The sequence below is a fragment of the Orcinus orca genome, chromosome 11, assembly GCF_937001465.1.
Source record: "Orcinus orca chromosome 11, mOrcOrc1.1, whole genome shotgun sequence".
Classification (NCBI taxonomy): Eukaryota; Metazoa; Chordata; class Mammalia; order Artiodactyla; family Delphinidae; genus Orcinus; species Orcinus orca.
In genome coordinates, this window is record NC_064569.1 from 24,765,539 (window position 1) to 24,776,859 (window position 11,321).

At 45.6% G+C, this 11,321-nt stretch overlaps 1 protein-coding gene across 4 annotated transcripts in view; it reads right to left on the reverse strand.

The window, feature by feature from the left end:
• TMTC1 (transmembrane O-mannosyltransferase targeting cadherins 1) overlaps positions 1–11,072 on the reverse strand; it is a 260,735-nt gene extending 249,663 nt beyond the window's left edge. For all 4 annotated transcript variants that reach the window (XM_049694189.1, XM_033430160.2, XM_049694188.1 and 1 more), the window contains exon 1: positions 10,580–11,072. In XM_049694189.1, coding sequence (XP_049550146.1) covers positions 10,580–10,881 — 302 coding nt within the window. In that variant the 5' untranslated portion in view covers positions 10,882–11,072. The remainder of the gene's footprint in view (positions 1–10,579) is intronic.
• Positions 11,073–11,321: the final 249 nt, after the last annotated feature.

The window sequence follows — 11,321 nt, forward strand, 5'->3', positions numbered from 1 at the left end:
AAAGGTGGCAGACAGAAATGATACCAAGTTCTCCAGGGGAAAGGCTCTCTGACATATTCATGGCTACATCCCCAGTGTCTAGCACAGTGCCTGGTGCATGCTCGTCACACAATAAAACAGGTGATTTCATATAAAAACTTCCAGCTTCTCTTCAAATATTAGAAGACCTGGCAACTCTGGGCCTCCACGGCTGCATGGACATACCTGGGTGCCCATTTATGTGGTTCAAGTACTCACAGTTTGCCACGGGGCCTGCTAACTAACTACTGAGAGGCAGACTTCAGCTCAGAGAAAGATGTAAGATCTAAAACTAGAATCGGTGTTTGGGATAACCAGAAATGTCCACACAGAGATGCGATAACAGCCTACCTTAAACACCACCTAGAGAGGACAGTCTCTCAGGTTCCACGTCACCCTGAACGTACTTCCATCATAGAATTTAATCAGTTTTTTAAAACTCTTTTACTACACTCCTCAAATGTCATGAGCATTTTCATACATTTTTAGAAATTAATTTTTTGTCACTGTATCCATCTCACTCAGCACACAGTAGATTCTAAGTGAAGGTTTACTGGACGAACAAATAAACTTACATGAAGTTGGAAGTTGGAAAAGATCATCTTTCTCTTTCTATTCAAAGAATCTCTAACTTTATTTGATTTAGCCTTCCTTTCTCATATAAAGGTAGGCCAAGCAATAGGAAGTAAAACAACGTTTTTTTCTAAAATAATCTTAATAGTCATGCCTACTGGCTGAAAGCCTTCCAGATTTTGGCAAACAGAACGTAAAGAGCCCCGTCTCTGTCTGAAATCCTCGGCCTCTTCGTAAAAGTGCCCAGAGAGGGGGGGGCCATACTGAGCTCACAGCAATCGGAAGGCACCTGTTCCCAGGAAAGGTCACAGGGTCACACAGTTTGGCATCAAGCAGCCACAGGAGGAGGGGTAGGAGAGGAGAAGAAAGTCATTGGTTGTCCCTCATCCAGCAACGCACACCTCACAGCCTAGAGCTCTAGGTAAAGCCCATTACTCTCTTTTAGTTTTCTTCTTTGAAAAATACCTCTGGTTTAGGAAAAAAATAAAAACAGTCTGTATCTCTGCAAGAGACTTCTACTAGGGAATATACTAGGGTCCCTCCTCAAGGGGACCCCAACTCTATTTCAGTCAAACAGCCGTACGTCAATGAACTGGCAGGGGTCTGGAAACTGCGTGAGAGGTCGTGATGTTCCATCGCCGTGACTCGTGTCTAGTTCTGGGCCCTGAACCTGCAATTTTCCTGGTATATAGATCAAGTAACATTTAAGAGGGCCGCCTGACTACTTCATGCCACCACCAATGATCCCTGTGGGTCAAAACATTCTGATTATCACCGCATCCTCATGCCTGTCATAGCAAATGCTCTCACCTAGTCTTTGGCAGCTAAGCTCTGTCACTTGGCCTCTGGAACTCCAGGTTCCCATCACCCCCAGTGGAGTCGGAAAACCCACCTCAATGGCAGCATCTCCCACATCACACTCGGCCTACAGAAAAGAGCCAACACAGAGCTTCCCAACCTTGCAGGCACTCCCTCACTAATGTATTTCTCAATGTCTCAATGAAGGGAGAAGCACCTGGCCCTCTCAGGGAATGCAGTAGAGGGTGGGAGTGAGGTGTGTGCAGACGAGGTGATAAATGCACCCCAACATTCCTATCTCAATGAGCTTCTGGAGTCCTTTCTCTGCTGTGCCAGGGAGATTTGGGCATCTCAACCTCATTAAACATAGACTTCCACTGAGTCCCAGGGCTTCCCTGGATTCTCAATCACCAGTGTGCTTGTTGCAACTGCTGATTCCCTAATCCCATCCCAAGATATTTTAAGCCAGCAGATCTGAGATGGAGCCCAGAGGTCTGCCCTAAGCAACCCAGTGATTCAAGACAGGTGATACTCAGAACAACAATACCCAGGTCTCAAAGCTTAAGGTAAGGCTGCATATGGTTGCCATGCTTGCCAGAAAATATCCAGTTTTCTCAGCAGCAACACAACATACATTCTTTTCCAGTAAGACTATAAACCTGGGAAAAGAAAAAATTAAATGTACCCCTCATCTTCTGTTTTTGGTGTCTCAAATGATGGGTTCTCCAACACCTTCCGGGTGACTTTCCACAGCCCGGTTCTAGTTCTCCCGTCTTCCTATATCCCCGTTCATTTTTCTTCTTCTTACCTCCTGCCTTCATTACAGCTCTCATACTTCTAAATGCTTTCCATAGTCTTAGATCATTCAGCCAATAAACAACGACATCTGGTTCTTCTCGTTTTTCCTCTAAGGAGAATCCCTTAGGCCCTTAATCATTTTAGTTGCTCTTCTTTTGCATTCCCTCCAGGACCAGGAATAAATCAGCAAATCGTCATCACTTCATGTATATAAAGAACCAAAGGATGCGGTTCCAAGGCACCAATGTAAACAGAAGTGCAGCAGGGAGATGGTGCCCTGAGGCCAAAGCAAAACTCATCCTCACCTGGCTCTGAGGAAGCCGTAGGGAGGGGTCAGGCAAAAGGGAGCCGGTCAGGAGGAGGCCGTTACAGTCTCTGTTGTCACATAGTACTCAGAGTAGCGACTGCATCAAAGAAAGGGTGAGGAAACTGAGGGCAGGAAGATCAGTGACCACAGAAGGAAGCAAGTCCCGGAAGAAAAATCTTCCAGAAGTGAGGCAGTAAATAACAAAAATGAACAGATCAACACCAAATATAATATAGTTAGTTATACCTATAACTGAGCTGTCAATTTTTAGCAAATGTTTTTTTCTTTCAAAGGTATATATGTTTGGGGCTTCCCTGGTGGCGCAGTGGTTGAGAGTCCACCTGCCGATGCAGGGGACACGGGTTCGTGCCCTGGTCCGGGAAGATCCCACATGCCGCGGAGCGGCTGGACCCATGAGCCATGGCCGCTGAGCCTGCGCGTCCGGAGCCTGTGCTCCGCAACGGGAGAGGCCACGATAGTGAGAGGCCCGCATACCGCAAAAAAAAAAAAAAAAAATACCCTCATGATACAGAAATATATTCCTCTCATTTTCTATCCCTCCTACACCACCAGACAGACTGTAGCCTAAAGGCTATCTTACGTCTAAAGCATATCCTAACAGGCAAGGATGCTAACCTCCTCGTCTTGGGGTTTCTAAGATTAACTTAGTTTGGCATGAAATTTTCAGAGGACTTTTTAAATTCATTTTTCTCTATAAAATCTTTATTGCCTCCAATCACATTTTTCCTTAACTACATCCATCACTGAACATCCTAGACAATCTAGTCAAACATCCTAAACAGTCTTCACTTGTCTCCTATCACAGACTTAGAAAACAGAATTATGTCTTGTAGCAATAGACTATCTCAAAATGAATTCCCACAGAGGTCAAATCAAACCATTTCTTTTAGGTTTTGGGCACAGCGGTTAGAGCTGATTTTCATGGTTGGCATATCATTTGTGACTAGAAGATGCAAACTGATGCAAAAAAACTCTCAAGATCTAAACATTAAAATGTTGCAAATCCTTACAGCTGCACATATTAAGATATTCTATTTTTTAACTCTGACATTTTAAACCAGCCACTTTCACTCATCTGGTTTATATTACCATCAGAGCCTTCAATAAAATAAAACTTTATAGCGAACTAGTAGAATACTATGATTCAACAGCCTAAACCTGGAAAGAGAATTGAGGTCATTTAATTTGCCTTCGCTTCCCCGTCATTAACTTGGAAAAACCGCTGGTCCTTTCTTGTTGAAGGAAGCTTCTCCTTGCTTCTTGATATGGAATGGCACCGCTAACAATCCAGCAGGAGCTTCTCCTCAAGAGAAAGGGGGGTAGAAAGGAAATAAAAATTTAAAAGCTAAGCACCTTTTATATCAATCAGGACCATTTTTCAAGGTGGGCGTTATGGGCATTACGAGGTTTGGTTCTGTGTCAGTTCAGTGTCTACAAAGTGACTTAATGTGCTTCACCTGATTCCACAGTGAAAAACATGTCATGGCCAGCGAAGGATAAAGAAGAAAAATAAAAAAGGTTACTGCTGCAGATTAAGTTTTCACAGATGTTTTGATTCTGCTCTACAACAGTCCAAAAATATTCCTGTGTGCCCTTAGAAATGAGATTATGAAAAGACTGAACAGAAGATTTGACTAGAGACAGAAATTCATTAGAATTCTAAATTCACTTCAAGCAACACAAAGAAATTATTATTTGTATCAGTTAAAGTTTGACCAGAGAAGCAGATCAGGAATGATACAGCAGCAGGAATTTGCTGCAGAGTTTTGACCTTCCACAATCATGGGAACTCCTTACATAGCCTATGCAAGGCTGCTGCTCCTGTGTCTATAACAAGTGGAACGCCAGCAGGGCAGGCATTCGAGAAGGAAGGATGGACTTGAAGTAGGGGAAAGGAAGGAGGGACTGGAACCCACAAAGATTAACTAGAATACACTTCTGTTTCTTGCAGCCTCCTAGTCTCCAACTTTAACTATGGGAGTGGCTTGCAAACAGGCCAGCAGTCTCCACAGTGCTGCACACATATCTGCACTATGATTCCAAGTAGCTAAAGGAGATCTGGAGAATTCCGGAGGAGCTGCAGAATCAGCTGCTGTTGCACACCAGAGCAGGTTACTCAGCAAGCCTGGGGCAACCAGCATGAGCTGCGACACACCAAACCTACACACACCTTCTGAGTGGGTACATGGCTGAAACAGAACAGGACCCTATGTGGCCTTCCCAGGACAGACCCGACCCCGCCCCGACCCTATGTCCTCCGCCCGCCTTTTGTCTGTAGAAAATCTTTAGTCAAAGAAAAAAATTAATCAGAGAAGTGAGAAAATGCAGAAGCAAAGGAAAGCAGTCAAACAAGACTAAATAGTTTAGTCATTAAGCAAAGTCAAGGACTTTTAGTTCCTCCTCAAGGGCTATAGATAATATCCTGAGCCATATCTTTTGAGCTGTTTTGTAAATATTGAAACCCCCATCAGGTGGAAGAAGTTAACTACATGATGACCAGACTGTAGCCATCACATAAACTGCCACAATTCCAAGAACTGGCCTCAAAGAAATGGGCACAAACCAACCCTGGAACTGACCCTGTGTTTAAAACAATCAAGATGATGCTGATCAGACCACCACCGCATGACCAAGTTCAAGATGACTGTCAGAGCTGACTGTGCTGTTCCTGTACACAGCCCTCTCCCTCCGCCTATACATCCCTGAAACACCCCTTTAAAAGCTCCTGTCTGCTGATTGTCAGTGGGGAGTTGGACTTTGGACATGGGTCCACCTTCTCCCCCAGTTGTCGCCTCCGAAATAAGCAAACTTTCTTTTCTACCAACCTTTCCTCTCAAGTACTGGCTTTCCAGCGGTGAGCAGTGGGACTGCACTTTCGGGAACACGGCCACTTTGAGACAGGCTGGAACCTGAGACCCTTTGCTGCAGTGCTGCAACGCTTGCCCCTGGAGAAACCTCTCCTTGAGCAACAAAATACAAAGAAACTATATGGGACTAAAAATAACTGCTTGCATGCCCAGCCGGGGCAAATTCTGGATAAAACATTCAAAGAGACCAAAAACCCAACTGCCACTTTTGAAGGGCCCTGAGCACAAGCAGGACGCTGTGCACGCCCCCTGCACCGGACACCACCTAATGGGTGGGCAAACCACCTAAGTCACCCCTCTGGCCTGACCCCTGGACACACTCCTACCCTCACCCCATGTAAGGAACAAGCTGGCCTCCCTCTGGAAGCGAGAACAGGCAAGGGAACCTGTTGCTTGTTCTCACTGCCCCCTGCTGCAGCAGGGGCCCCAGTAAAGCCTTGCCTGAATTTGTCTGGCCTCAGTTCAATTTCTATTGATTAAGGAGGCCAAGAATCCTCGTCGGTAACCACTTCACCTTCACTTTCCAAACCTCGAAGAAATTTCTCCTGTGCAGCCCTTGCCCTGTACAACACAGGAAAGGAATTTCTAAGTCGCAGTTCCAGTTAGCTAAATTGATATGATACAAATCACTGCACCTTCATAAGCTGCCTTCATTTTCCATTGTGCCCTGCCCTCCAAACTGGTAAAAGGAGACATTCTAATAATCCATTTCCTCACTTCAACTGCTGCCCATTTCTTATGTGAGAAAAACTGTGAATAGTCTCTTTCTACACAAGTAAGAACCTTTATAATAACAAGCATTACAGGGACTTCCCCGGTGGTCCAGTGGCTAAGACTCCACCTCAGGGGGCAAAGGTTTGATCCCTGGTCAGGGAACTAAGATACCCAGTACGGATCTTTGGTTCAGCCAAAAAATTAAAAAGAAGAAAAAAAAAGCATTACACATCTTTATAAATAAATAAATAAATTTTTTATTGTTTATTCTTAAGGGAATTTCTAGCCGTTAGTATGTGTGACATTCATTCACTAAATCAAAGATAATACTTTTAATAAAAAAAATCAGTTTGAGTTTTGCACAGGGAATAACCCTGTTAAGAAGCTCAAAAGACTCCCTATAGAGTAGAAGGAAATATTTACCAACCACATATCTGACAAAGGATTTATATCTAATATGTATAGAGAAACCGCAAAACTCGACATTTAGAAAAAGATCCATTTAGAAAATCAACAAAAAATATGAAGAGAAAGTTTAACAAAGAGGACATACAGAAGGCAAATAGACACATGAAAAAAAATTTAACACCATCAGCCATTAGGGAAATGCTAATTAAAGCCACAACTTCACACCTACCAGAATGGCTACAATAAAAAACAGTGACAATACCAAATCTGGTGAGGAAGCAGAGAAACATACACTGCTGATAGGATGGATGGAAAACAGTTTATCAGTTTCTTAAAAAACTAAACATGCAACTACCATATGACCCAGCAATTGTACTCCTGAACATGTATCTCAGAGAAACAACTACTTATGTTCACATAAAAACCTGTAAATGAATGTTTGTAGTGGCACTATTTGTAATCTAAAACCTGGAAACAACCCAGAAGTCCTTTAACAGATGAATAACTAAACACACTGTGATACACATGCATTCAATGGAATATTACTGAGCAATAAAATGGAATGAACTACTGATACATGCAACAATCTGAATAAACTCCAGAGAATTATTCCAAGTGCAAAAAAGTCTCAAAGTTTACACCCTGTATGGTTCTAAATGGAACATTCTTGAAATGACAAAATTACATAGAGATGGAGTACATATTAGTAGCTGTTATCAACTAGGTGTCTATAGCTATGATAGGAAAACATGAAGGCTCTGTGATAGAACTGTTCTATATCTTGACTGTGATGGTAGGCTCACATGATAAAACTGCATAGACTAAATATACATTCAACAAAAAGAAAAAGAATATATGTAAAACTGATGAAACCTGAATAAAAACTGTGGATTGTATCTATGTCAACCCCCTGGTTGTGACTGTGTACTATAGTTATGCAAGATGTTACCACCAGGGAAAACGGATAAAGGATATGACGGATTTCTATTATTATTACTTACAGTTGCATGGGAATGTACAATTATCTCAAAATTCAACGTGTTTTTTAAAAAATGGGTTTGCAAAGCCAGATAAAGACACTACAAGAAAAGAAAAGTATAGGCCAATTTCCCTGATGAACACAGATGCAAAAATCCACAATAAAATACTAGCAAACCAAATTCAACGACACATTAAAAAAATCATACACCATGATCAAGTGGCTTTTATCACTGGGGTGCCAAGATGACTCAACACACGCAAGTCAGTTAATGTGATACACTACATTAACAAAGTGAACAATAAAGATCACATGATCATCGTAAATAGATGCAGAAAAAAACATCTGATGAAATTCAACACACTTTAATGGTAAAAAAACTCTCAACAAACTAGGTTTATAGGAAATTTACCTCAACATAATAAAGAACATTTATGAATAGGCCACAGCTAACATCATACTCAACAGTGAAAAACTGAAAATTTTCCTCCTAAGATCAGGAAGAAGGCATGAATGCCCACGCTTGTCATTTCTATTCAGCATAGAACTGGAAGTCCTAGGTAGAGCAATTAGGCAAGGAAAATAAATAAAAGATATCTAAATCAGAAAGGAGGAAGTAGAATTATCACTGTTTACAGATGACATGATCTTATATGTAGAAACCCTAAAGATGCCACCAAAAATCTATCAGAACTAATACACATACCTGTTCAACAGGTATATAGTTTCAATTATACTAGAGGAATAAGTGCTACAGAGCGGCTGTACAACATTATAGCTGACAATACTGTATTGTGCACTTAAAAATTTAAGATGGCAGATCTCGTTAGGTGTTCTTACAACAAAATTAATCATTAATTAATTGAATGGTTTTCAATTCTCAAAATTTCTGCTCAAACAAGCTTAAGATACAGTTAAGATAGTTTGAATATATTTCAAAGGCCACTTTGTGTTTTCACCGATTACCTAAAATAAAAATCATTAAAGTCATGATCTATGTAAAGTTCCTAGGCCAATGCTTGGTTCACACTGAATAGTTAATAAATGTGATTTTCTGTCCTTCCTTACAACAATCTTCAGAGTTGTGTGGGCCTAACATCGTTAACGGCGTCCCTTATACATGCCCATCCTCACGCTATTGCGCTGGAAGATGCAGTTTCACCTCAGGTGACTGTGATGAGAAAGCCTCCACATCTTATTCGAATCAATGCCTGTGAGTACAGAAAGGTTAAATTTCTCTTTCTGAAGAGGCACTATTACTTTCCAGTTAGTGCACCCTAGACTTGTAACTCAATCTCAAAACAAAAAGGTATATCTTACACAGCCAGTAAGACACACTCTGCAAAGAGCAATGCATCTTAGCAACCAGGCTGCTTTTTATAACCAGTGAGCATCATAAATGAAGAGGTGCCCCCTGCCCCCTCAATTCTCCTTCTCCTTTGCCCCTGTTCTGCACAACCGCCTGCTTTCCTCTTCATCAACGGCCTTGCCTCACTGTCTACTCCTTTCCTCCCCTTCTCTCTCTTCTGTCCCTGCCACCTCCTGCACGAATTAAAAAAAAATTTTTTTTTTAGAAAGTCAAGAAGTGAAGACACTCTTCCCCACCCTCCACCAAGTGGGCACAGGCATTTGACCCTGATCTTTGTACACGGAAAAAGCTCAGAGGAGGGACCTAGATGGTCTCCGTGGCTGTTATAAGCCCAGCACACCTCATGCTGTGAGCTACCACACCTTAAACTAATCAACAAACCTCTGTAATAAATGAAAAAGCAGGTCAATTTAGAAGTTATACACATATCGTGCCATCTAAGAATGTGCCATTTTAAGAAACATTTAGGGAAAAAACGGACTGAGCAACTTAGTAGCTGAGATTATCTTTCAGCTGAAAAACAAAACCGCTTTCCAAAAGGATAAATGTTTATAAAATACTCTCTTCAGAGTCAAATGTGCTATTTCCTCACCCGCCTTAAAACATTCAACTTTCAGTTGAAGAATTAAGTACAATCGCTCTGGTTTCCTTTTCTGAGTTATCAGCCACCTGTCAAGAGACCTCGGCCTCCCGGCCTGGGCAGGCTTTTCAAGCTGTTTACCCTGTCTCGAATGACCAGTACCACAAAGACGGGTTCATATTACACCCGTTGGAAAATGCTTAAAACGCTGATGTTACTGAACCAATATTATTTCAACAGTTCTGTCCAGCACATTTTAAGCTTAAATGCTGAGCCAAATTATAAGGAGCTGAGTCAAGCTCATGACGCGCGAGCCAGCACTCCCCTGGCATCAGCCTTTCTCCCCTTCCACCTGAAGCTAGCCGTCTTTAAAATTCAAGAAAATACTCCAGCCCGCAAAACCCTGGCGTTCTCCCGATTCCCTTTGCACCTTATTCACACTTGAAATGCTGAATCATGACTCCGAGATTGTAAAAGAAACACTACTTCAACTGGGACGCCAGGACCCCCAGAGGATCCCACGCTTTCCTGCCTTCCTTTGCACCTTTTAAAGTCTAAATCTGGAGCCCTTCCCGAAGATCGGCGAGGCTCCAGGAGCAGCCAAGTCTGCAGGTCGGAAGAGCGCCTCTGCCCGCTGTGCTGCTCCTCCCCAAACCCACGCAAGCCCTGGCAGCTCACGACTCCCAAGGAGCTGACACACTCCCCGTCTGCACAGCTCACCAGCAGCCGCCGAGAAACCCCCAACTTCGAAGCTTCACCACCACAGCCACCCGCCCGGAGCTCGTTGGGCCCGCGCTGGTCTCATTTGGCCACCGTACCACGGGGGTGAGCTGTGCGGAGGCGGGTGGGCTCCACCAGACCCCTCCCAGCCCTGGCCCCAGAGACCAGCCCGCCCAGAGTGCAGACTCTCGAGAAACTCAATTCCAAGTCCCGGCCCGCGCCTCCTGAACCGCCCCGGGAGCCCCAAGCAGCCGGGCGGAGGACCACTGAGCAGAGGGGCGTGGGCAGCCTGGAGAGGAGGAAGGCGTGGAGGGGAAGGGGCGGCGAGAAAAGAAACGGCCCCCAAGCCAGTCCCGCAACTTCTCCCAGCCCGGGTTGGGGCTGAGGAGAAACGGCGGCGGCCGCGAGCAAGGGGTGAGGGACTCACTTGAAGGTGAGGACGCAGAGCGGCCGGTAGGACTTGTGGCTGGTGTTCTCGGCCATGCCCTTGCCCCAGAAGTCGTTGGAGAAGATGCCCCAGCGCAGCGGGGCGCCGGGCCGCACGTCGGGGTTGTTGACGATCGCCCACACGTCGTCGTGCACGAACTCGCCCTGCAGGGAGCGGCCGTAGCACAGGCAGCTCGCCCCGACCAACAGCGCCGCGGCCCCAGGCGCCGAAAGTCCGCAGCCCCGCCGCCTGGAGGGCGCGCGGTCCCCGCCGCCGCCTCGGGCAGAGCTTGTCACTACCATCGCGCCGCCGCCGCTGCCCTGGCCTCTCCCGGGCGTCTGGCATCGTCCCCAGCCGGGGACCGGGCGGCGCGCGGCGGCTGCCCGGAGGTGGGCTCGGGCATAGTCGGCGGCAGCTGGACCTGCCGCTAGCGCCCCGCGCTCCGCCGCCGCCTGCGCCGCCGAGTTGGCCCAGCTGCAAATAAACAGCAGTCCCCCCGCCTCCCCTGGCCATCGCCACCTCCTCCGCCCCACTGCGCATGCCCCGCTCTCAATCGCCTCCACCCCCCAATCCCGGGACCGGCGCCGCTTTCGCCCCCATGTCCCGCACCCTACCCCCGCGCCCCGGCTGGTCGCGCGCTCAGCCCGCGGGCGCAGCGGCGCCAGGCGGTGAGAGTCAGCGCTCAGGTGGAGCGGGGTCGCCGCGCGGGGCTACCCGGAGCGGCGGGGAAGGGGCATCCGAG